This window comes from Hemitrygon akajei, chromosome 14, assembly GCF_048418815.1.
Source record: "Hemitrygon akajei chromosome 14, sHemAka1.3, whole genome shotgun sequence".
NCBI classification, from domain to species: Eukaryota; Metazoa; Chordata; class Chondrichthyes; order Myliobatiformes; family Dasyatidae; genus Hemitrygon; species Hemitrygon akajei.
In genome coordinates this window covers 31,601,917-31,628,267 of record NC_133137.1, presented here as the reverse complement: position 1 = coordinate 31,628,267, position 26,351 = coordinate 31,601,917, and the positions used below count along the sequence as shown (strand labels likewise).

The window sequence follows — 26,351 nt, the reverse complement described above, 5'->3', positions numbered from 1 at the left end:
CAGTGATCTAGTAGGAGTTAAGTGTATTTTGTCCATTCATTCCTCTCCACTAATCTTCCATGTGACACATATATTGGCAAGCAACAGAAATGAAAGACCTGCCCATTCACCTCCTCCATTACCTCCATTCAGGGCCCATCCAAGCAGTTCTTCCAGGTGAGGTAACACTTCACCTGCGAATCTGTTGGGGTAGTCTGTTTATATCTCGAGATGCTCCCGATGCAGTCTCCTCTGCATTGGTGAAGCCCAATGTAAATTAGAGGACTGTTTTGTCTGCTACGGAGAGGGAGAATATAGCCCAGGTTTTGTACAATTTGGATGTGGACTGTTTTTTCAGTCTTATTGCTTTTTTTTTGTATTCTGTGTTTTTCACCTGATCTTTCGTGTGTGTGTGTGTGTGTGGGGGGGGGGGGGGGGGAGGGGGCTATTTGGGGATCAATGTGCCTGTTCTGTGTTTTTGTGTTGGGAGGAGTGATTTGGGGGTTGATGATCTTCTTGCTGTTCTTTTCTTTCTTGGTTTCATGGCAATCTGGAGGAGAAATATTTCAGAGTTGTATACAGTCCTCTTTTGTCATGAGGCCACTGTCAACACCTCATATTCTGTCTCAGAAGCCTCCAAATTGATGGCATAAACATTGATTTCTCCTTCTGGTAACTTTTTTCCTCCCCCTTCCCTCTTCTATTCCCCCTCGTACTTCTTACACCTAGCATATTACCTCTTCTCACCTGCCAATCACTTCCCCTTGGTGCCCCTCCTTCTTCCCTTTCTCCTCTCTTATCATATTCCTTCTTCTCTAGCCCTTTACCTTTCCCACCCACCTGGCTTCACTTATCTTCTAGCTAATCCTCTTTCCCCTCCCCCATCCTTTTATTCTGGCATCTTCCCCTTTCTTTTTCAGTCCTGAAGAAGGGTCTCAGCTCAAAATGTCAATGGTTTTTGTCTGATTTGCTGAATTCTCCAGCATTTTGTGTGCTGCTCTGGATTCCAGCATCTGTAGATTCTTGTGTGTTTGAGGCTAAACAAATTATGTATTATTTGGGGTTTAGAACAATGAAGAGTGATATTATTGAAATATTCAAGATACTAAGGGGACACAACGTGATAAATGTTAAGATATTTTCATTGGAGGGAGAATCTTGAATGATGGGGCATGATATCAAGGGAAGGAGCCAGTTTTTTTTAAATCAAAGTATATCAAAATTTCTTCTTGCAGATAAAGCTGAATCATGAATTCTTTGCCCCAGAGAGGGAATGAGGGATCTGTCTGGCATAGGAAAGGAGTTGAAGTCTGAGATGATCTAGCCAAGTTCCTATTGACTTGTGTGTTTGGTAGAAGTACAGGTACTGCATTAAAGATATATGTAGTTAAAGATGTTGAATGTAGAGCAGAAAGTGAGGACAAAGGGGTAAAATGCATCAAACAATACTTACACTACAGCTAGTGTTGTCTTCTTGTCACCATATGATTTGAAGGATGTGATGACACAAGACAAGATATGGTCAAGATTTATAATGATGTTCCAAGATAGAAGTTTAGTACAGAGGAAAAATTGGCTAAATTGAAACTATTTTCTTTTGAAACACAGGACACAGAGGAGAGTTTAATGAAGTTACATAAAATAATGAAAGGCCATGATAGGAAAACCCCACTTCTGTTTACAGACAGGTCAGTAATGAGGGAATAGAAATTTAAGGTCATTAGTAGAGGAGAGGAAAATGGTTTGATCCAGAGAATGACGGAGCTCTGGAATTCACTGTTTGAGAGAGTCACGGAGGTAAAAATGCTCAGAAAACTTTAAAAGTTCTGAATAACCACTGGTAAAGGCAATTAATCTGAATAGATTTGTTTCAGCTGGCTGGGAACAATTGGCCGCACACCTGTGCTTTAAGTTTCTCTCATTATCTTTTGAATAGCAGTTTATCATTGTGCATATTAATATCCACTTTCCCATGAAAAGGTTACACCAAATTAACGCCCTTTTCAGCTTGACAAGGAGAAGTGGTAAATAACTGCTGTAGAATTCAGCCATAATTCATGTTGCTTCATACATGATAATCAGATAAATTGCAAATGCTGCATAAAAAACAGAAAAAAATAATGTTCTGTTTTTAATGCAGACAATGTCTGTGGAAAGAGAAATAGTTAACATTTCAGGTCTGAAATTCATCGTTCATACACGAAGAGCTGGAAAGTGGTTAGTAAAGGCCCCGCATAAGTTAAAGCTACATTTTGACTATATTCTTTAATGTAGTATAGAAGCATTTCAGGCACCTTAAGCATTCTAACTGTTCACTGTGCTTTCTAAAATCACTAGGTGGTGATAGTGAACTGCTTGATATTCTGAAAGATATCAGCTTGTGGTTTTCATCCAGCATTACTGCTGGAGGTAGTTTCCAAACTACAGGAGTAATACTGGCAGGATTCAGATAAAGAACAGAATCTTTCAACCCCTGTGAAACTATTCAAAGATTTGTCTGCTATTAACTACAACAATGTCTTGTGCCACATTGTGATTCATTAACAATATTAAAATACTGTCAGCCCTTTTCCACTTCAATCAGGTTTTAGGCAGATTTATTTATGGCAAAAGCCAAATGTTCTATTGGAAAATGCTGCAGAACAGTACAGCACTGGAGCAGGTCCTTTGAGCAACTATGCCTGCATGAATCATGATGTAGACAGATGCCTCTACATGGTCAGTATCTCTATATTCCCTGCCCTATGTTGATACTATCTACAGTAAATACCGGTCAAACTTTGTTGTGGTATCTGCTTCCAATTTTCAATTCTCCTGACTGCACATTCTGGGCACCTGCATTCTTCGTGAAAGAAAACTCACTTCACACATCTCTAACTTTCTCCCTGTTATGCCGTCTAGTATTGACTTTTCCTGGGGAAAGCATTTTCATAATTTTATATACAGTCCCTATAAAAAGTATTCACCCCCTTGGAGGTTTTCATGTTTTATTGTTTTACAACATTGAATAACAGTGCATTTAATCTGGCTTTTTTGAGATTGATCAACAGAAAAGACTTTCCTGTCAAAGTGGAAACAAATTTCTACATATTGGTCTAAATTTATTACAGTTATTAAACACAAAATAACTGATTGCATAATTACTCACCCCCTGCAAGTCAGTATTTAGTAGATGCACCTTTGGCAGCAGTTAAAGCCTTGAGTCTGTTGCTAGGTCTCTATCAGCTTCACACATCTGCACAGCACAATTTTTCCCCATTCTTCTTTTCAAAACTGCTCAAGCTCTGTCAGATTGCATGGGGATCATGATTGAATAGGCCTTTCCAAGTCCAGCCACAAATTCTTAATTGGATTGACGTCTGGACTCTGACCTGGCCACTCCAGGACATTAACTTTGTTAATTTTAAGCCATTCCTGTGTAGCTTAGGGTTTATGCTTGGGGTCATTGTCTTGCTAGAAAACAAATCATCTCCCTAGTTGCAGTTCTCTTGCAGACTACATTGGGTTTCCTCCAGGATTTCTCTGTATTTTGCTGCATTAATTTTACCTTCTACCTTCACAAGCCTTCCAGGGCCTGCTACAGCAAAGCATCCCCTCAGCATGATGCAGGCACCACCATGCTTCACAGTAGGGATAGTGTGTTTTCAATGATGCACGGTGTTTGGTTTATGCTAAACATAGCATTTAGTGTGATGGCCAAAAAGCTCAATTTTTGTTTCATCAGACCATAGAACCTTCTTCCAGATGACTTCAGAGTCTCCCACATCCCTTCTAGCAAACTCTAGTCAAGATTTTCATGTGATTTCTTTTCAGCAGTGGCCTTCTCTTTGCCACCCTCCCATAAAGTTGTGCCTGGTAAAGCAGCCAGGCAACAGCTGTTGTATACGTAGCCTTTCCCATCTCAGCCACTGAAGCTTGTAACTCCTTCAGAGTTGTCATAGCTCTCTTGATGGCCTCCATCACCAGTCACCTTCTTGCACAGTCACTCAGATTTTGAGGATGGCCTGCTCTAGGCAGACTTACAACTGTGCAATATTCCTTACATTTCTTGAAAATTGACTTAACTGTACTCCAAAGGATATTCGGTGACTTAGAAATTTTCTTCTCTCTGACTCCTGACGTGATTTTCAATAACCTTTTCGCAGAGTTGCTTGGAGTGTTCTTTTGTCTTCATTGTGTAGTTTTTGCCAGAATACTGACTCACCAGCAGATGGACCTTCCTGTTCCTCTTCCTTTTAATGGCACTTGGCAGTCCAACTTAAAGGTACATTACCTCCGCCAACTGGACTGGAGTGTACTGTAGAGGATTGAGAAATAAAACCCCTACTAGTTCTTTATCAAATGAAAACTAAGTTACCCCAAAAAGCCATATAGATTGTAAATAATGGAAGACAATATTATGAATTAAATTAAAGTTACTACCATAACTCAGTAAAGATTTTAAATAAAAACTATCAACCCCCAAAGATAGCAGTGCAGCCTGCATTTGCTTTCGTTCAACCTTATATGTTTCACATAGCAAAAGAATGTGTTCAACTATATCATAATGATGACAAAAACCTACACACCCCAGAGTGACGTTTTCCAACAAGATACAAGGAATAACTAAGCATAGTATGCCCAATTCTAAGTTAAGTGAATACAATTCCTTCCATTCTTGTTTTACCCCCCTTCTCCGCTCAATCCAACAGTTTTATGTTTTCTGTAAAAGTATCTCCCCTTATGCCCATTACCCCACAATCTTGCCATAATCCCCTAATATTAAGAACAGAGACATTTGGTAGTATGCAGCAAGCAAAAAGAACATTCCTTAACAACCAGCTGGGTAAAGTTTCATTCTTTCATTTGGAGACAGATCTATGCCTTATCTGAGTGTTAATCAGCAATACTTTACAAATCCATTTACTTTATATCTAGAACATAAATAATTGACGACCTTGCCTCAGCTGCTGAGACCTCATCCACATTATTTTTCCAGACTCTCAGCTTGATTATCCCATGTTTCTAATCAGCCTTCCTTCTATCTCTGTTCATACTTGAACAAATTCAAAAATTCATTACAAATTTATTCATTACACTCACAATTTTCTACAGATGTAACATGGAGAGCATTCTAACTGGCTGTATCACTGTCTGGTATGGGGGGTCCACTGCGCAGGATCAAAATCAGCTGCAGAAAGCTGTGAACTTTGTCAGCTCCATCATGGGCACTAGCTTCACCAGCATCTAGATATCTTCAAGGAGCGATACTTCAAAAATGCAGAATCCATCATTCAGGATGCCCATCACCCAGGACATGCCCTATTCTCATTGCTACCATTAGAGAGGAGGTACAGGAGCCTGAAGGCACACACTCAATAATTCAGAAATAGCTTCTTCCCCTCTGCCAGCCGATTGCTGAATGGACATTGAACCCATGAATGCTGCCTTGCTTACCTTTTTTTCTGTTTTTGCACTAATTATTTAATTTCACTATTAAATATACAGTGCTGTGCAAAAGCCTTAGGCACATATACAGTATATAGCTTAAGATTTATGCGCAATCCTATAGTTGTCAATGTGGAGTGGAGAGTGGAGAATCTGATGGGAGCAAAGGATATTGGGAATGGCAAGGGTGGAGCACTGCAGGAGGGATGTGGGAAAGATGAAGAGAAGGAGTGCCCAGAGCAGGTGTTGGCACAGGTGTGGACACACCCAGCCCTGAGGTGTCGGGTAAGGTAATTTGATTCCATCACCAACCTTATCAGCTCTGGGGATCTCCCATCCATTGCCACCAACCTCATAGTTCCTACACCCCGCACTTCCCGTTTCTACCTCCTACCCAAGATCTACCTGCCTGTCCAGGTAGACCTATTGTCTCAGCTTGCTCCTGCCCCACTGAACTCATTTCTGCATACCTTGACACTGTCTTATCCCCCCTTGTTCAATCTCTTCCCACCTATGTTCGTGACACTTCTCATGCTTTGAATTTTTTCAATGATTTTAAGTTCCCTGGCCCCCACCGTCTTATTTTCACCATGGACGTCCAGTCCCTATATACCTCCATCCCCCACCGAGATGGTCTCGAAGCTCTTTGCTTTTTTTTGGATTCCAGACCTAACCAATTCCCCTCTACCACCACTCTCCTCTGTCTAGCGGAATTAGTTCTTACTCTCAATAATTTCTCCTTTGGCTCCTCCCACTTCCTCCAAACCAAGGGTGTAGCCATGGGCACCCGTATGGGTCCCAGTTATGCCTGCCTTTTTGTTGGCTTTGTGGAACAGTCCATGTTCCAAGTCTATACCGGTATCCATCCCCATCTTTTCCTTCGCTACATCGACGACTGCATTGGCGCTGCCTCTTGCACGCATGCTGAGCTCGTCGACTTCATTAACTTTGCCTTCAACTTTCACCCTGCCCTCAAATTTACCTGGTCTATTTCCGACACTTCCCTCCCCTTTCTTGATCTTTCTGTCTCCATCTCTGGAGACGGCCTATCTACTGATATCTACTATAAGCCTACAGACTCTCACAGCTACCTGGACTACTCCTCTTCCCACCCTGTCTCTTGCAAAAAGGCTATCCCCTTCTCACAATTCCTCCATCTCCGCCGCATCTGCTCTCAGGATAAGGCTTTTCATTCCAGGATGAAGGAGATGTCTTCCTTTTTTAATCAAAGGGGCTTCCCTTCGTCCACCATCAACTCTGCTCTCAAGCGCATCTCTCCCATTTCCCGCACATCTGCCCTCACCCCATCCACTCGCCATCCTACTCGGGATAGGGTTCCCCTTGTCCTTACCTACCACCCCACCAGCCTCCAGGTCCAACGTATAATTCTCCGTAACTTCCGCCACCTCCAACGAGATCCCACTACCAAACACATTTTTCTCTCCCCCCCCCCTTTCTGCTTTTCATAGGGATCGCTCCCTACACAACTCCCTTGTCCACTCATCCCCCCCATCCCTTCCCACTGATCTCCCTCCTGGCACTTATCCTTGTAAACGGAACAAGTGCTACACCTGCCCTTACACTTCCTCCCTCACCACCATTCAGGGCCCCAGACAGTCCTTCCAGGTGAGGCGACACTTCACCTGAGAGTCGGCTGGTGTGGTATACTGCGTCCGGTGCTCCCGGTGTGGCCTTTTATATATTGGTGAGACCCGACGCAGACTGGGAGACCGTTTCGCTGAACACCTGCGCTTGGTCCGCCAGAAAAAGCAGGATCTCCCAGTGGCCACACATTTTAATTTCACGTCCCATTCCCATTCTGATATGTCTATCCATGGCCTCCTCTATTGTCAAAATGAATCCAAACTCAGGTTGGAGGAACAACACCTTATATACCGGCTGGGTAGCCTCCAACCTGATGGCATGAACATTGACTTCTCTAACTTCTGTTAATGCCCCTCCTCCCCTTCTTACCCCATCCCTGACATATTTAGTTGTTTGCCTGTTCTCCATCTCCCTCTGGTGCTTCCCCCCCACCCCCCAACCTTTCTTTCTCCCGAGGCCTCCCGTCCCATGATCCTTTCCCTTCTCCAGCTCTGTATCACTTTTGCCAATCACCTTTCCAGCTCTTAGCTTCACCCCACCCCCTCCGGTCTTCTCCTATCATTTCACATTTCCCCCTCCCCCCACTACTTTCAAATCTCTTTCTATCTTTCCTTTCGGTTAGTCCTGACGAAGGGTCTCGGCCCGAAACATCGACAGCGCTTCTCCCTATGGATGCTGCCTGGCCTGCTGTGTTCCACCAACATTTTGTGTGTGTTGTTGTTTGATTCCATACAATTGGTTTATTGATCATTACAAAATGTCTCTCTGGTGCTTCCCACTCTTTCCTTTCTCCCTTCCTCTTTTTCCAATCATGATTCCCCTCTCCCTGTCCTCTTCCCAATCTCAGTCCATAATGGAGACCCATATCTGAATCAGGCTTATCATCACTCACACATGTCATGAAATTTGTTTTTTTGTGACAACAATGCAGTGCAATACATAAAATTACTACAGTATTGTGCAAATGTCAAATTTCATTACATATGATAGTGATATTAGTTTTCATTCTGATTCTGATATAATCTCTTAACTGACCCCATCCTTTTCAATCGGCATCCATGTTCTTCCTAAGATATCTTGGTTTGAGGCCCAGGAGTGCTTCAATTTTAAAATGCTCACCCTGATGTTCAAACTTTCCACAACCTTGTCACTTCTTTATCTAATATTCTCCAACTCTGAAACCTTCCAAGATCCATGTACCAATTCTGGCCTCTAATTGTAATTATAATCACTCCCAACTCAAGCTTATGATATTCTTATAAAATATCTGCATTTATGTACCTCTAAAGATGCTTAAGCCAGCTCTTGCATCTGTCCTTTTACGTATGGAAGTGGCTTAGTATTAAATTCTGAATGATGACATTCGTATGAGGTATATTGAGATGTTTTACTAATTTTAAGATGGTATATACTATAAATTCAAATCACTGAATTTCAGGAATCACAGATCAGTCATCTGTATATGTGAGGGGGGGGGGAGAACAAACTAGAGCAGAGGTCAGACTGGGAGTCAAAAGAAAAGTTAAAGAGACAAGCTCAGAACCATACCTGTGAACCAAATACAGATGTTCTTCAAAATGATGACCCAATCTACATTTGTTTCTAAAATGTAGAGTCTCATTGAAGTTCAATATCAATTAAGCAGACAGTATTTTTAAAAAATCACTGATTTATTAAGGCAATGTTGAGTTCAGCATATCACAGTATTTTCCTGTGCCTATTCACTAGTATGAAATTTTATTCACATTGCTCTATGTTAATACTGTTAGAAATCAGTTTATCCTGTACGTGAGCGATTTTCCACACATTTCTGGGTATCTTAGCAATCTCCAGAAAAATAGTTTTGCTTTTCCAAAAACTCCTTTTCCCACATGTTTTTAATTAATTTCATGGCTGAAAATGCTTGTTCACATCTGTACGTCGTTCCGAAACAACAGATATAACTCTGGGCAAATTTTCTTAGTTCTGGAAAATGTTCACAGGGTAATGATCGCAAAAAATTAATCATGTCAGAAGCATTTGGGACTGAGGGAAGGAAGCTCATCAAATTTCATGTTCAATAATGAATTTGTTTTCAAGTCAATAAGTTCCATTTGTATGTTACTAGGCATCTTCATGATTTTTTTGTTCACGAAGTGAAAATGGGTTTATAATTGCAAGTATGCAGTCGTCTTCTTTACCAAAATCATGAAAACAACTTTCAAATGACTCTTACAATAACCTGATTTTTTCAATATATTTTGTAAAATTGCCATTATTTTCAGTACATTCATTCTGCTCTTTTAAGTGCAGAAACGGGCTCAAATCCTCATTTTCTAACTGAGAGGTGAACAGTTTATCTTCATATTGAATGCATTGATATCATTTACTAAGCTAGGAAACAATTTGTTCTTGCCCTGGAGTTTCAAATTTAGATCATTAAGATGGCTGGTAACATCAACTAAAAATGCTAAATCAAATAGCCAATTGTTATCACATAAAAGGGCTCTTTCCTCAGGCAGCTCATTTTTCTCTTCTAGAAAATTATGAACAGTATTTTTCAGTTTCCAAAATCTACCCTAGAAAACCAGCGCACCTCATTTTGAAGGACGAGATTGGCCATATTCCAAATCTAAGATTTCACAATATTCTCTGAATTCTTGTCTGTTGAATCCTCTTGCTCTGATTTTATTCATGCATTTCACAACCAGTAATATAACATGCTGCAAATTTAAAGTTTTTCCACACAGTGACTCTTGGTGTATAATGCAGTAATATTTTAGTAGAGGACAACCTGAAAAGTTTTCAAGCGAAGTTCTAGACTCAGCGGCTTTACCCATCATTGATGGCGCTCCGTCAGTACAAACACCAATGAGTTTACTAGAATCTAGTTGTAGATTTTCTAGGCATGATTTTACTTTGTCAAATATGTCTGATCCTCTTATTCTTCCATGAAGTAACTCAAGACCAATAAGTTCTTCAAAGACGCTAAAATGATCAGCAATTCCTCTTATAAAAATGGTTAACTGGGCTACATCACATATGTCAGCAGATTTGTCCAAAGCTAAAGAAAAGAAAGTAGAACCATGGACAAGGTCTTTCAGTTGCTCAGATACATCATGACAGAGTTCTTCGGTGTGTCTTGTAACTGTTTGCTTTGACAGAACAATTTCATCTACTTTCCTTTTGATATTTTTATCACCAAGACATCTTGCAAATATTTGGAGACAAGGCTTAACGATTTCTTCTCCATCAGAGAAAGACTTTCATTTTTTGGCCAACACTAAAGCAATTTCGTAGGATGTTTCTGTCATCACCAAACTTTCACAATTCCTTTTAACAAATATGCTTTGTCTTTTTTTGATTTCTTCCTTTTTCTTAATCACATATTCTCAGACCCAAGCACTAGCTTCAGTTTTCCTTCTATTTCATTCTGATGTTGTGTTTTATAGTCTATTAAGATCATGTCTTCTATTATGTGAGAAAGTGATTTCACAAACAATGCACAACGGTTTTCCTAACAGACCTGCTATAAATAAGAACTCATTTTCCCACTGTTCATTGAATTTACACTTACTATCACTTTCTGCTTTTCTTTTGCTGATTTTCTTTTGCACTGTGATGGGTAACTGAATGTAAAAACAAGGCTTAATATTCAAAAAAGTACAAAACTGCAAATGTTCAAAAAGGACGAACAAAGCAAACCTCTGTAGTGCATGAGTGTCAATTGTAAACTGACTGGCAAAAAACTGTGACTCACCGCTGGTGCAGATGCCTGGCACCTCAGGATCAAACAAGTATCAAACATGTATTGAACAGTTATGAAACAACTGCAGAACAAAAGTCCTTCTTTCCTAGTTTGACTCATTGAACATTTTTTAAAATTGAAAACAGATTAATGTGAAAGAAGATAACATTTGTCAAAACAACAACACACACAAAATGCTGGTGGAACACAGCAGGCCAGGCAGCATCTACAGGGAGAAGCGCTGTCGACGTTTCGGGCCGAGACCCTTTGTCCCGACGAAGGTGTCAGGAACTGGGGCCGGATGGACCCAAACGCAGGACGCAGATACTGAAGTACTAGGGGGAGGACAGGATGGGGATGCCATGGCATTTAAGGGTTAATGCAGGCGGGGCTGGATCCCAGAGCTCAGTCGAGGCAGGCAGGAGGATCCCAGAGCTCAGTCGAGGCAGGCAGGAGGATCCCAGAGCTCAGTCGAGGCAGGCAGGAGGATCCCAGAGCTCAGTCGAGGCAGGCAGGAGGATCCCAGAGCTCAGTCGAGGCAGGCAGGAGGATCCCAGAGCTCAGTCGAGGCAGGCAGGAGGATCCCAGAGCTCAGTCGAGGCAGGCAGGAGGATCCCAGAGCTCAGTCGAGGCAGGCAGGAGGATCCCAGAGCTCAGTCGAGGCAGGCAGGAGGATCCCAGAGCTCAGTCGAGGCAGGCAGGAGGATCCCAGAGCTCAGTCGAGGCAGGCAGGAGGATCCCAGAGCTCAGTCGAGGCAGGCAGGAGGATCCCAGAGCTCAGTCGAGGCAGGCAGGAGGATCCCAGAGCTCAGTCGAGGCAGGCAGGAGGATCCCAGAGCTCAGTCGAGGCAGGCAGGAGGATCCCAGAGCTCAGTCGAGGCAGGCAGGAGGATCCCAGAGCTCAGTCGAGGCAGGCAGGAGGATCCCAGAGCTCAGTCGAGGCAGGCAGGAGGATCCCAGAGCTCAGTCGAGGCAGGCAGGAGGATCCCAGAGCTCAGTCGAGGCAGGCAGGAGGATCCCAGAGCTCAGTCGAGGCAGGCAGGAGGATCCCAGAGCTCAGTCGAGGCAGGCAGGAGGATCCCAGAGCTCAGTCGAGGCAGGCAGGAGGATCCCAGAGATCAGTCGAGGCAGGCAGGAGGATCCCAGAGCTCAGTCGAGGCAGGCAGGAGGATCCCAGAGCTCAGTCGAGGCAGGCAGGAGGATCCCAGAGCTCAGTCGAGGCAGGCAGGAGGATCCCAGAGCTCAGTCGAGGCAGGCAGGAGGATCCCAGAGCTCAGTCGAGGCAGGCAGGAGGATCCCAGAGCTCAGTCGAGGCAGGCAGGAGGATCCCAGAGCTCAGTCGAGGCAGGCAGGAGGATCCCACAGTTCAGACGAGGCAGGCAGGAGGATCCCAGAGATCAGTCGAGGCAGGCAGGAGGATCCCAGAGATCAGTCGAGGCAGGCAGGAGGATCCCAGAGCTCAGTCGAGGCAGGCAGGAGGATCCCAGAGCTCAGTCGAGGCAGGCAGGAGGATCCCAGAGCTCAGTCGAGGCAGGCAGGAGGATCCCAGAGCTCAGTCGAGGCAGGCAGGAGGATCCCAGAGCTCAGTCGAGGCAGGCAGGAGGATCCCAGAGTTCAGACGAGGCAGGCAGGAGGATCCCACAGTTCAGACGAGGCAGGCAGGAGGATCCCACAGTTCAGACGAGGCAGGCAGGAGGATCCCACAGTTCGAGGCAGGCAGGCAGGCAGATTCCTCATGGCGGGCCGCAGGGATCCCGGGCAGGGCCGCCTCCCAGGCGGGAACACAGAGGCCTGGGCCAGTCGCGGACACCTGGGCAGGTGCGGGGAAACCTCCGTAGGGAGTAATAGGTGGAAAAGGTAGAACCTCCGCCGGGCAGCAGCAGTCCGGCTGGACCCGCCAGACATAAGCAACGGGTAGGAGGGGGCAGAACCCCCGCCGGGCAGCGACAGTCCGGCCGGACCCACCCAATGGAGGCAACAAGTAGGAAGCTGGGTCCAGGGTGAGCAGCAAAACTACAGTGATCCACCGGGTACATTAGTAAAGGCAACCGAAAGCGCGGGCAAGACGAATAAGATGGGACGGTGGGGCCTGTGCATCCGAGAGGAGCAGGAAAAGCATGACGAACCGGATAAAACAGGTACAGAGTGGGTTGCAGAGCGGAATAGAGAGCCGGTTGCAGAACAGGCAAAAGGCAGGATACGAAGCAGGATTCAGAGCAAACAAACCAGGTGTAGAGTAGGTTAAACCAACTTCAGAGCAGACAAGGAGTAGACGAACCAGGTATAGAGCTGGTTAAACCAGCTTTGGAGCTAACAGGATACAGAACAAAACGACCACCCGCCCGGTCTCTGTCCTATGACCCCTTATAAACACCTGCAGCCGAATTGGCCACAGGTGTGCCTCCTTGATCCAGGATGATCTTAACAGGCTCAAATGGGCCGGGAGGGACAGCTACAAGACCCAGAGTCCGGAGCACTCGGACCGGATCGAGACCCGGAACGCGGATTCCGGACCAGACTGGACCCTGACAGAAGGGTCTCGGCCCGAAACGTCGACATCGCTTCTCCCTATAGATGCTGCCTGGCCTGCTGTGTTCCACCAGCATTTTGTATATGTTGCTGTTTGAATTTCCAGCATCTGCAGATTTCCTCGTGTTAAGATTTGTCAAAAGATGTGCGCAAAATAATAAAATCACTAAAAATAATTGCTATGTTTTAGATTTATTCTCAGTAAAAACCATTTCTAGCTCTAAACTACTTCAATTCCTGTTATAGATTTTTTTTCTACAAATCGGTTTTTGTTTAATACTTTTTGCATGAATGGGCTTATTTTGTTATTATTATCACTAGGGTGCAATGCACCACCTCTAATCATCCCATGCGCAGCAAGTTGGGCATCCCTGGGATGAGTGGTTTATTCTCACAGAGAATTCAGAAGAGGGTGAAAGTAATATCATAATTAGAGTTAGGTATTTTAGCACTTTTTAATAAAAGGGGTGTGAAAATCTAGAATGTTCCTTAAAGTGCTTTATAGAATTTTTTGAACTGTACTCATATTGCTAATGGTGGCAATTTTGTCATTCTATCCCAGTGTCACTGATCTTTCAAATCTTTATTTTTCTCAACATAGGCATGGATTAACCTTGCTGTGATTTTTATGTTTTTCATCTTAAATGAGTATGGAACTTACATTCTTAACAAGAATGTGTTCCTGATCTGGCATATTTTGCTAAGTAAGATGTTGATTCCAGCTGGGTATCACCCTGGAAAGATGCTGAGATTGACTAGCAGTTAATGGCCACTTAGTTCACTAAATAAAGTTTAGAATTTTTCTTTTCAAATTTGAGAGGTGTGGATTGGCAATAGTTTATTTTTATATTTAAATCACATCCCACACATAACCACAGCATACCTCCTTGATCATGGCATACTTGAGAACTAAAGATAAACTGTATTTCGCATTCCATTTAATAGCATTCAAAGTAAATTTATTATCAAAGTACATCTGCGCCACCATCTACGACCCTGAGATTAATTTTCTTGTGTATATACTCCATAATAGAATAATAACAATAATAGATCCAGTGAACGACTGCACCGATCTGTGTGATCAACTAGTGTGCAAAAGACAACAAACAGTGCGAACATAAAAAGAAAGAAAAATAATAAATAAATAAACAATAAACATTGAGAACATGAGGTGAAGAGTCCTTGAAAGTGAGTTGATGGGTTGATGGAGCAAGTGAAGTTGAGTGAAGCTATCCTCTTTTGAGTGAAGCTAAACCACCAGAATCTGATGGTTTAGTCCGCTCTGTGATAAATGCAAGAGGGGCGTGGCCTCTCTTATCCATATGTACTGGTTCTGTCCTAGCTTGGAGAAATTCTGGAAAGATGTCTTCACTACATTATCGGGTATTCTGAATCAGCACCTAGAACCTAACCCCTTAATTGCTCTGTTCGGTTTTTGGGGCGAGACAGATTTATGTCTGGGTCCGACCAAGTGCCGAATACTATCCTTTGCCTCTCTCCTGGCGAGACGCTTGATCCTCCTTAGATGGAGAGATGTTGCCCCGCCCACTCATGCGCAATGGCTTAACGACATTATGGCCTGCTTGGACCTCGAAAAAATTCATTATTCAATTCTTAATTCGGATCTAAAGTTCCATAAGGTCTGGGGACCTTTTATCGAGTACTTTCATAACCTTCCTCTTGACTAGGGTCTTTTTTTTTCTTTTCGGTCCCTTGCTTTCAGCTCCTTTTTTTTTCTGGTAGTAGGCATTACTATCCTCTGTTACTAAGTGTATTTACAGTCTGGGAATTTGACTGTCTGGACTTATACTCTTTATACTGTGTGGTGGTTGGTCTGGAGTTGTTTTTTTCTTGTGTTGTGGGGCTTGGGAAGGACACTAAGCTCACTTGTCTTCAATTTAGGTGCTTTTTTGTTAAACTCTCTTCCTTTGTAGCATATTGTTATTGTATGCTTAATCTTGCACTGTATTAATGCTCCTCATTGGGATTTGGGGTTTTTAATTTTGTAAAATGTTTTGAAAAACGAATTTAAAAATTTTTTTTTAAAAAAAGAATCTGATGGTTGAGGGGTAATAACTCTTCCTGAACCTGGTGTGTGGTCCTGAGACTCCTGTACTTTATTCCTAATGGTAGCAGTGAAAAGAGAGCGTGGCCTGGGTGGTGGTGGCCCTTGATGATGGATACCGCTTACCTGTGATGGATACTAAGTATCCACTAATTTTGTAGGATTTTCCATTCAAAGGCATCAATGTTCCCATGCCAGACTGTGGTGTAGTCAGTCAGTATATTCTCCATTACACATCTATTGAAGTTTGTCAGAGCTTTAGTTATCATGCCAAATCTTCGCGAACTTCTAAAGAAGTAGAAGGTGCTGCCATGCTATCTTTGTAATTGCCCTTATGTACTGGGCCCAGGACCAGTCCTCTGAAATAACACTGAGGAATTTAAAGTTGCTGACCTTTGGTTTCTTCCTCTTGAAGTCAATAATTAGCTTCTTGTTTTGCTGACATTGGGTAAGAGGTTGTGTTGTGGCACCACTCAGCCAGATTTTCTATCTTCCTCTCTATATGCTGATTAAACACCACCTTTGATTAGGCCTATGACAGTGGTGCCATCAGCAAACTTAAATATAATATTGCAGCTGCGTTTAACCATACAGTCATGAGTGTAAAGCAAATAGAGCAAAGGCTAAGCACATAACCTTGTGGTCCACCTGTGCTGATGGAGACTGGAGGAGATGTTGTTGCCAATCCAAACTAATAGCCTATTTCAATAAAAGAAACTGTGTAATAATATTCAGGTCAGCTAGATGATACATTTTTATTCTTCCATCAGAACAAGGAAAACTCAAGAGTTTAAAAAATGTCAGTAGGAGGGGAGGATGGGGATAAGACAGAGAAACTATATCAACACACACAAAATGCTGGAAGAACGCAGCAGGCCAGGCAGCATCTATGGACAATAGTATAGTCAACATTTTGGGCTGAGGCCCTTCAGCAGAAAAAAAATGGGTAGATTTAAAAGGTGGGTGCAGGGGACAGAGAAACACGGGGTGAAACTGGGAGAAGGAGGGGTGAAGTAAAGAGCTTGGAAGTTGATTGGTGAAAGAAATACCGGGCTGGAGAAGGGGGAATCTAATAGGAGAGGACAGAAAGCCATGGAAGAAAGTAAAGGGGAAGGAATGCCAGCAGGAGTCAACGGAGGGTCAAGGAGATAAGGTGAGATAGGGAAAAGGAGATGGGATATGGTGAAGGGTGGGGGGCATTACTGGAAGTTCGAGAAATCAATGTTCATGCCATTAGGTTGGAGGCTACCAGACAGAATATAAGGTGTTGTTCCTCCAACCTGAGTGTGCCCTCATCATGACAGTAGAGAAGGCCATAGATTGACGTATTGGAATGGGAATGGAAAGTGGAATTAAAATGAATGGCCTCTGGGAGATCCCGCTTCCTTTGGTGGACAGAGCATAGGTAGTGGTCAATGCAAGTGAATAACAAAAGATATGTAGTTAGAGATATAATTTGTCTGCTGTTTATACTTTTCTCAAACTTACCTTTTGTTATCAGTTATGTTTATCACGTTCTTTCAGTCAGCTTCACCACCGAATGAATTATTCAATTTCTCCTAGACTCCACCCATTCAGAAGCCTTTTTGTTCTCTCCAACAGGTCCATCTTGGTCCAAGATAGATTTTGAAAGTAAATTGGCGAAAAACATAAAAGCAGATAGTAAGAGTTTTTATAGTTACATAAAAAGAAAAAGGGTGGCTAAAGTAAATGTTGGTCCCCTAGAAGATGAGACCGGGAAATTAATGGTAGGGGACATGGAGATGGCAGAAACGCTGAACAAATATTTTGTATCACTTTTTACAGTAGAGGACACTCAAAATATCCCAACACTGGATAAACAGGGGGCTCTAGGGGGAGAGAAGCTAACTACGATTCAAATCACCAAGGAAATGGTACTTGATAAATTAATGGGACTGAAGGTGGATAAATCCCCTGGACCAGATGGCTTGCATCCTAGGGTCTTAAGGGAAGTGGCGGTCGGGATTGTGGATGCATTAGTGATAATTTTTCAAAACTCGCTAGACTCGGCAATGGTCCCGGCAGATTGGAAAAATGCTAATGTAACTCCTTTATTTAAAAAGGGCAATAGACAGAAGGCTGGGAATTATAGGCCAGTTAGCCTAACATCTGTGGTTGGCAAAATGTTGGAATCGATAATTAAGGAAATAGTAACAGGGCATTTGGATAAACATAGCTTAATAGGACAAAGTCAGAATGGCTTTACAAAAGGGAAGTCATGTTTGACAAAATTGTTGGAGTTCTTTGAGGACATAACATATAGGGTAGATAAAGGGGAACCAGTGGATGTGGTGTATTTGGACTTCCAAAAGGCATTTGACAAGGTGCCACACCAAAGATACAATACTTAAAGTAAAAAATCATGGGATTGGGGATAATATTCTGGCATGGGTGGAGGATTGGCTTTCTAACAGAAAACAGAGAGTTGGGATAAATGGTTTATTCTCAGACTGGCAGTTGGTGACTAGTGGTGTTCCGCAGGGGTCGGTGTTGGGACCCCAACTCTTTACAATCTATATTAATGATTTGGAGAAAGGGACTAAGTGCAACGTATCGAAGTTTGCTGATGACACAAAGATGGGAGGGAGTGTAATGAGTGCGGAGGACATTGAAACCCTGCAGGGGGACATAGATAGGCTGAGTGATTGGGCAGACATTTGGCAGATGAAATATAATACTGACAAGTGTGAGGTCTTGCACTTTGGCAGGAAAAATAATAGAGCAAGTTATTATCTAAATGGAGAGAAACTGGAAAGTGCTTCTGTGCGAAGGGATCTGGGGGTCCTGGTGCAGGAAACACAAAAAGTTAGTATGCAAGTGCAGCAGGTGGTCAAGAAGGCCAATGGAATGCTGGCTTTTATTGCTAGGGGGATGGAGTGTAAGAACAGGGAGGTCTTACTGCAGTTGTACCGAGTATTGGTGAGACCACAGCTGGAGTACTGCGTGCAGTTCTGGTGTCCATATTTAAGAAAGGACATACTGGCTCTCGAGGCAGTGCAGAGAAGGTTCACTAGGTTAATTCCGGGGATGGGTGGGTTGATGTATGATGAGAGGTTGAGTAGATTGGGACTCTACTCATTGGAGTTCCGAAGAACGAGAGGCGATCTTATTGAAACATATAAGATTGTGAAGGGGCTTGATCGGGTGGATGCGGGGAGAATGTTCCCAATGATGGGTGAAACTAGAACTAGGGGGCATAATCTTAAAATAAGGGGATGCCATTCCAGGACTGAGATGCAGAGAAATTTCTTCACTCAGAGGGTAGTGGGGCAGTGGAATTTACTGCCCCAGAGAGCTGTGGAAGCTACTACACTCAATAAATTCAAAACGGAGATAGACATTTTCCTGGATAAAAATGGCATTAGGGGATACGGTGAGCGAGCAGGTAAGTGGACATGAGGCTAGGTTTAGATCAGCCATGTGATCTCCTGGACCAGTTTTCGATAGCCTGGATGGGTCAGAGAGGAATTTTCCAGATTTTTTCTCGTCAATTGGCAACTCGGTTTTTTTTCCCCGGGTGATCACATGGGTTTGGGCGGGATGAATAATAAAATAAAATGGGTGGCATGGTGCCCTGTTGGTTGGCACTGTTGCCTTGTGGGATTTGGTGAAAACTAGAGTTAAGATAGGATCAGCCATGATCTTGTTGAATGGCGGAGCAGGCTTGAGGGGCCGATTGGCCTACTCCTGCTCCTATCTCTTATGTTCTTATGTTATCTTCGTCTACAGATGCTTTTTAGTCTATTTTTCCCAACCCCTTATGTATTTGATGTTGTTTGACTTCTTTTATTTGCTTTCAGAGAACACTACCTTTGAATTTAGTAATATCAATGTACATTAGTCAGAAATAATGTTACCTATAAATGAATGAAAATGGTGAGTGATTGCAAAAATTACTTTCTCAGCAAATCAATTCATACATATTCTTGGTTTCCCAATGCAGATAAAGGATCAATTCAGCTGAGTAATGTTACTGTACAAACTTTGGAATCAGGTAAATGTTTCATATTATTTTCATTTTTAATGTATATCTCTTTCTTGGAGAACTGTGGATCTTAACATAAGGAAAGTTGTAGTTAGCCACAATAACAGATATGAAATATATTCCTATCACATATCCACTTATTGTAGGGGTACTATTTATGACAATCCAATCCTAAATTTCAGTTAAGTGTATGTCAGATAAGAAAAGTATTCATAGGCAGAATAACATGGAAATAATTTGATTAGGTTAGGGTTAAATTGGGGGTTGCTGGGGAATAAATGCAGCTGTGTGCCTTTCTACCAATGTTTTAAAAAGCTCAAAAAGGATCACATACTTGATAGCACATGAAAAATAGTGTTCCATGTTGATCCAGGTAGGCATTACTAAAGAAATCTTACTGAGTTTCTTGTAATTGCTACCACTTAGATGTGTAACACAATTGCCAACCCTTAAAGACGAGACAGTCACAACACCGACTGTGCTTTCTAAGCCACAACAGACCTCTGTTTCTCTCAATGTGACAACATTAATGAGTTCTTATGGCAGGGAGAATGCTCTGAGGTGTAATGACAGGAAACAAACAAGCTTGTGGAACATATCATCCATAGGAACAATGTAATGTGCACAAGAGAGCCAAGCAGACTTTCCAGAGTTATCTGCAGGAAAGCTGTCAGAAAGTTACAAGAGATGTCTCTGTTCAGAACATTTTCTGCATTATTGATTAGTATTGTAAAAGTCTTCATGACCCCACAAAACTGATTTCTCACATTACTTTTTTTATGTTCCTATTCACGTTCAACCTTACCTACAGTACATTCTCACGTGCCGTTTTTACCTCTTTTCTCCCTTTCTCAATGCCTCTACCTTTCTCAATGCCTCTACCTCTCTTGCTTTATCTCAAAGTCTTGCATCCCGTTGCTCTCTCTATCTCTTTCTTATCCACAGGAATGACAGTAAACATCCTAAGGCCTACTACTTTAATTCAAAGGTTTCAAAGGTACATTTAATGTCAGTGAAATGTATTACAATATACATCCTGAAATATTTTTTTCTGCAACAATCCAAGAAAACAGAGTGCCCCCAAAGAATGACTGACAATTAAATGTTAGAACCCCACAGCAACCCCCAGCTCCCCCCCTTCCACACGTAAGCAGCAGCAAAGCAACAATCCCCTCCCCCATTAGCAAAAAAAGCATCGGCACCCACCACCAAGCACCCGAGCGTGCAGCAAAGCATCAGCAAAGACACAGACTTGCAATACCTCAAAGACCACTCATTCACCCAGTATTCGACATACCAAAGGCTCTCTCTCTCTCTAATAAGGGAGAAAGAGGTGACATTCTCCCAGAGGTGAATGGGAGGCGAGTGGGAGACATTCTTCATCCTTCTACTATGATCTGTTTGTGATTTCCTACACTATTATAATGGAACTCAGTGTAAGCTTGAGGAACAGCATCTCATCATCCATCCGAGCACTCTGTAACTATCTGGGTTCAAAATCAAATTCTGCAGCTTCAGGTAACTTATTTTCTCAGATTAGAATACCTCAGGACATCCATCTGTGATATTGGCTCTCTCCATTGGTACAGCTTGACCTGTTGGGGCATTTTTTACTTTTACATTCCTTTTTTTTAATTAGTTTTTTTATACATTTTCTACATAGCTACAGATAAAAAAAACCCCGGATCAAAATGAAGAACATTGATACAGTGCAAAAATAAACATACAATAATAATATGATACAAAGAAAGATAATTGAGAAAGCACCCAAATTGAAGACATGTAAAATTAGTATCCTCCCCAAGCCCCGCAACAAAAAAAAAACTCCAGACCAACCACAACACAATATAGAGAATATAAATCAGGACAATCAAACCCCCAAAACTGTAAATACACTTAGCAACAGAAGATATTAATGCCTACTACAAAAAAAAGGAGCTGAAAGCAAGGGACCGACAAAAAACCTTAGTTAAGAGGAAGGTTATGAAAGTACTCAATAAAAGGTCCCCAGACCTTATGGAACTTTAAATCCGAATTAAGGACTGAATAATGAATTTTTTCAAGGTCTAAGCAGGCCATAATATCGTTAAGCCATTGAGCATGTGTGGGCGGGGCAACATCTCTCCATCTAAGGAGGATTAAACGTCTAGCCAGGAGAGAGGCAAAAGATAATATTCGACACTTAGTCAAACTCAGACGTAAATCTGTCTCACCCCAGAAACCGAACAAAGCAATTAAAGGGTTAGGTTCTAGGTGGTGATTCAGAATATATGATAACGTTATGAAGACATCTTTCCAAAATTTCTCCAAGCTAGGACAAAGCCAGTACATATGAATGAGAGAGGCCTTGCCCCTTTTGCATTTATCACAAAGCGGACTGATGTTAGGGTAAAACCGAGATAATTTGGATTTAGACATATGGGCTCTATGAACAATCTTAAACTGTAAAAGGCAATGGCGAGCACAAAGAGAGGTTGAGTTAACTGATTTGAGAATCGAGTCCCAAGTCTCATCGGATAAGGAGGTATTTAAATCATGCTCCCATGCCATTTTAATTTTATCCACAGGGGCACGATGATTAGGGCTGCTAATTTATCACGAATAAATGATATTAAACCTTTACCTAGTGGATTAATAGAAAGAAATAAGTCCATAACATTTTTTTCAGGCATTTCAGGGAAGTTGGGGATTAAAGGAGTAATAAAGTGTCTAATTTGGAGATATCTAAAAAAATGAGCATTAGGCAGATTGAACTTAGCAGAGAGCTGTTGAAAAGAGGCGAAGCGATTATCAATAAAGAGATCTTCAAAATGTCTAATGCCCTTCCTATACCAATCATGGAAGGCTGAGTCATACGTAGTAGGTAAAAAAAGGTGATTATGTAAGATAGGGCTAGAAAAGGAAAAACCATGGAACCCATAAAATTTCCTAAACTGAGCCCATATACGCAAAGTGTGTCTGACAAGAGGATTAACTATTAATCTGGACAAACTACTAGGGAGTACAGAGCCGAGAAGTGCAGAGATACATAATTCTTTAGTGGAGCTCAACTCCATTGCCACCCAGTTAGGGCACTCGGGTTGGCCATGGAAAAAAGACCAAAAGGTAGCACAACGTATATTGGCTGCCCAATAATATAAACAAAAGTTAGGTAAAGCCATGCCACCCTCTTTTTTAGATTTTTGGAGATAAACTTTGTTATTTCTAGAGCACTTATTCTTCCACAGATATGACAAAATAATAGAGTCTAAGGAATCAAAAAAAGATTTAGGAATAAAAATTGGGATTGATTGAAATAAATATAAAAGTTTAGGGAGAACATACATTTTAACAACATTAATACGACCTACCAAAGACATAGATAGAGGTGACCATTGTAACAGACTCTGTTTAATAGTATATGAAAGATTGGCAAAATTTTCACGAAAGAGATCTTTAAACTTCCTTGTGACTATAATCCCAAGATAAGTAAATTGATTGTGGACTACTTTAAAAGGGAGATCACGAAATGTTAATTCTTGTGCTTCTTTATTAATTGGGAAAAGTTTGCTCTTATGTAAATTAAGTTTATATCCAGAGAACTGGCTAAACTGGTCAAGAAGTGAAAACATTGGAGGTAAGGATGTAGACGGATTTGAAAGAAAAAGTAATAAGTCATCAGCATAAAGAGAAACTTTATGCTCAACACCCCCTCTCCAAATCCCGGTCAGTTCAGGACAATTTCAAAAAGCTATCGCCAAAGGTTCTATAGCCAAATCAAAGAGAAAGGGACTTAAAGGGCATCCCTGATGGGTGCCACGTTTGAGGTCAAATAACTGGGATTTCTGAGAATTAGTTAAAACAGAGGCAGTAGGACACAAATACAGCAATTTGATCCAAGAGATAAAACTTTGACCGAAGTCAAATTTTTCTAAAACTGCAAAAAGGTAGTTCCACTCTATACGATCAAATGCTTTCTCCGCATCGAGGGAAATAACACATTCAGGAATCCCAGTTGGAGGTGAATATAAAATGTTAAATAAACGCCGAATGTTAAAAAAAGGAAGACGGTTTTTAATAAAACCAGTTTGATCATCAGAAATAATAGAGGGGATAAGAGTTTCTAATCTATGAGCCAAAACTTTGGCCAAGATTTTAACGTCAACATTAAGCAATGAAATCAGCCTATACGAGGAACACTCTGTTGGGTCTTTACCCTTTTTTAATAAAAGTATAATAGAAGCCTCATTGAAAGAGGGTGGCAATTTGCCGTAGTTAAACGAGTCGTATAATACTGCACTTCCAGTATTCATCATCATCATCCAATAGTAAAGTTGAATCAAACCGCCAGTGTTTATTCCTCTGAGGAAGGCCAGGAAAATTTAAGGACAGAGTAATTGGGGCATGGTCAGAAATCAGTATACTCTGATAATCACAAGAATAGACAAATGGAATGAGTTGATTGTCGAGTAAGAAGTAGTCAATTCTAGTAAAGGTATGGTGAACATGTGAAAAAAAAGAATAATCTCTCTCAGTAGGATGAAGGAAACGCCATATACCAGAGATACCATAATTAGAGAGAAACGATTGAATAGCTGAGGCAAATTTAGTAGGTGGTCTAGTAACAGAGGACGATCGATCCAAACTAGGATCTAACCAACAATTGAAATCACCACCCAGTTTAAGAGAGTATGAGTTTAAGTCTGGTAGTGAGGAGAAAAAACATTCAAAACAATTAACATAATCAAAATTGGGGGCATACAGGTTTGCTAGTACAACTTTAGTATTATGTAGTTTACCAGAAACAATAACAAAACGGCCATTTGTATCAGATATCTTATTATGGAGTTCAAAAGGAATATTTGAGTTAATAAGGATGGAGACCCCCCCCTAGCTTTGGCAGCAAGGGATGAATGAAAATGCTGACCCGCCCACTTTGACAAAAGCCGGGAGTTATCAGAACAACGAATATCAGTTTCTTGAAGGAAAGCAATGTCCGCTTTGAGTTGTTTAATATGTGAGAAGACCTTCCTTCTTTTAACAGGGTGATTCAATCCCTTTACATTCCAGCTCACAAATTTAAGTGTATTAATCATTATCAATTGTTAGTGCGTAGAAGGCAGCAGGCATATAAAAAGTCAAGCAGTACAATAACAGTCTGGGAGCAAAAATGTAAACATAGATTCGTAGAATCAAAACAGAAACATATCTTGAGTAACAGAGGAAAGCAAAGGAAACAGTGAGTGGTATTGGAACTGGAGAACCCACCCCATCCTCCCAACCCAAAACTAGACGGCTACCAAAAAAAGCAGCTAGCTCTACCAAAAAAATTAACCCAAATATGACTTCCAGTTCTGTGTCATTAACAACAGTTCCGTATAAATACTATAGCAAATGGTAACTAGTTTATGCACTAGAAAACATAACAAATAGGAACAGCTTCAGCAGAAGTGTGAGACTTAATACAAAGAAAATCAAAAGAAAACCAAAACTAACTTACTCACGAAAAATTATAGAAGAATAAAAGAAAAAAAAGGGGAGGGAGAAAAGATGAAAATTATAGATTCGAAAAGAGTACTTATCAACCATTTACAAAAAAAAAAAGCAAAACTTAAACTATGAATCAACCAACAGGGAGGCCTTCAATAAAAACTCCCAACCTCCAAAACAAGTTAAAGTCAATTGTAGATCTCTATAGATAAAGTTATACAAGAATACAATAGATTGCACAAGTACAAACTAAACGTCCGCAGGGAAACATTGAACTCGGATTATCTATTTAGAAAGAATGCACCAAGTCCAGGGAGAGATTGTCTACAGCCCTTAGAGTCTCAATAGATCATGTCTGAATTATTCAAGTACAGTCTGAGTCAGGAAAAAAAGTAGCTTTACTACGAGAGGTACTTATCCACCATTTTAGAAGGTCAGACCGGGTTCCTGAGGAGACGGGATAGCCGGAAGACTTCCGACAAATGCTTCAGCATCCTTCACTGATTTAAACCACTTATATTCTCCAGTAGTAAGCGTAATTTGCAGGTCGGCTGGATTGCGAAGAGAGGGTCTAAAACCACGATCAAAAAGCACTTTCATTACACCTTTAAACTCAGCGCACATCTTCAGAACCTGGGGGGCAAAATCCTCCACAAAACGAATGACTGTATTTTGAAAAGCAAAAGTACCTCTGCGGCATGCCTCCATAATCAAACGGTTTTTCACCTGGTATTGATTAAAGCACAAAATTACCGGCCATGGGCGGGAACCCAGAGTTGCACAGGGAACGTAGATCCTGTGTGCCCTTTCAAGCTCAGGTGGAGTCGGAAGAAATTATTTCCCAAAAATCTCACAGAGAAAATCGGGAAAAAATTTCATGGGAGAGCCCTGTTCGGTGGCCTCTGGCAAACCAAGAATTCGTAGATTGCAACGTCTGCTACGGTTTTCAAGATCCACCATTTTGGAAAAAAACTTACAAATCTGCTGCTCCAGGCTGGAGCAGAGGGTTTCCAAATATTGGGCATGGCGTTTTAAATCTTCAGAAGCCGAGTCGATGCAAGATAAATTTTGGCATGTTCGTCCACTCTAGCGTTGATCCGATCCAATTTGTCATCCAGCTGGTTGAAAGAAGTTCTAAATTCCTTTAAAATATCTTGTCGATGCTGTTCCAAAGCAGCGAGAATGTCAACTGGCAAAGTTGAAGACATTTCTTTTTTCCCGGTTTTAGTACTTTTGTTAGACATTGTAAGATAGATGTGTTCGCAGGCAAGTAAGAGAAACCTAATAAAATACCTAATTAAGGTTTAAGAATGGAGACATATAGTGCAAAGGTAGGGAAAATGACGGAGCAAAAGTTCGGAACAGCTAAACAGTCGCCATCTTGCCGGAAGTCCTTTTACATTCCTTTGAGACTGCTGTCTATCTCTAACTGCTCTACCTATGCATTCATTAACCTGATGAATTCATTTAAAGATAACATCACAATAAATATGGCTTTAGCATACCTTAGATATTCCAGTCAACAGCAGGACAGGAAAAGCCAG

General features: G+C 41.7%; 1 protein-coding gene across 1 annotated transcript in view; it reads left to right on the top strand.

Moving 5' to 3' along the window:
* The window catches only part of LOC140738937 (uncharacterized), a 245,212-nt gene that overhangs the window by 189,551 nt on the left and 29,310 nt on the right, over positions 1-26,351 (top strand). The window contains exon 19 of the mRNA XM_073066949.1: positions 19,297-19,347. Within this exon, the coding sequence (XP_072923050.1) occupies positions 19,297-19,347 (51 nt within the window). The remainder of the gene's footprint in view (positions 1-19,296; positions 19,348-26,351) is intronic.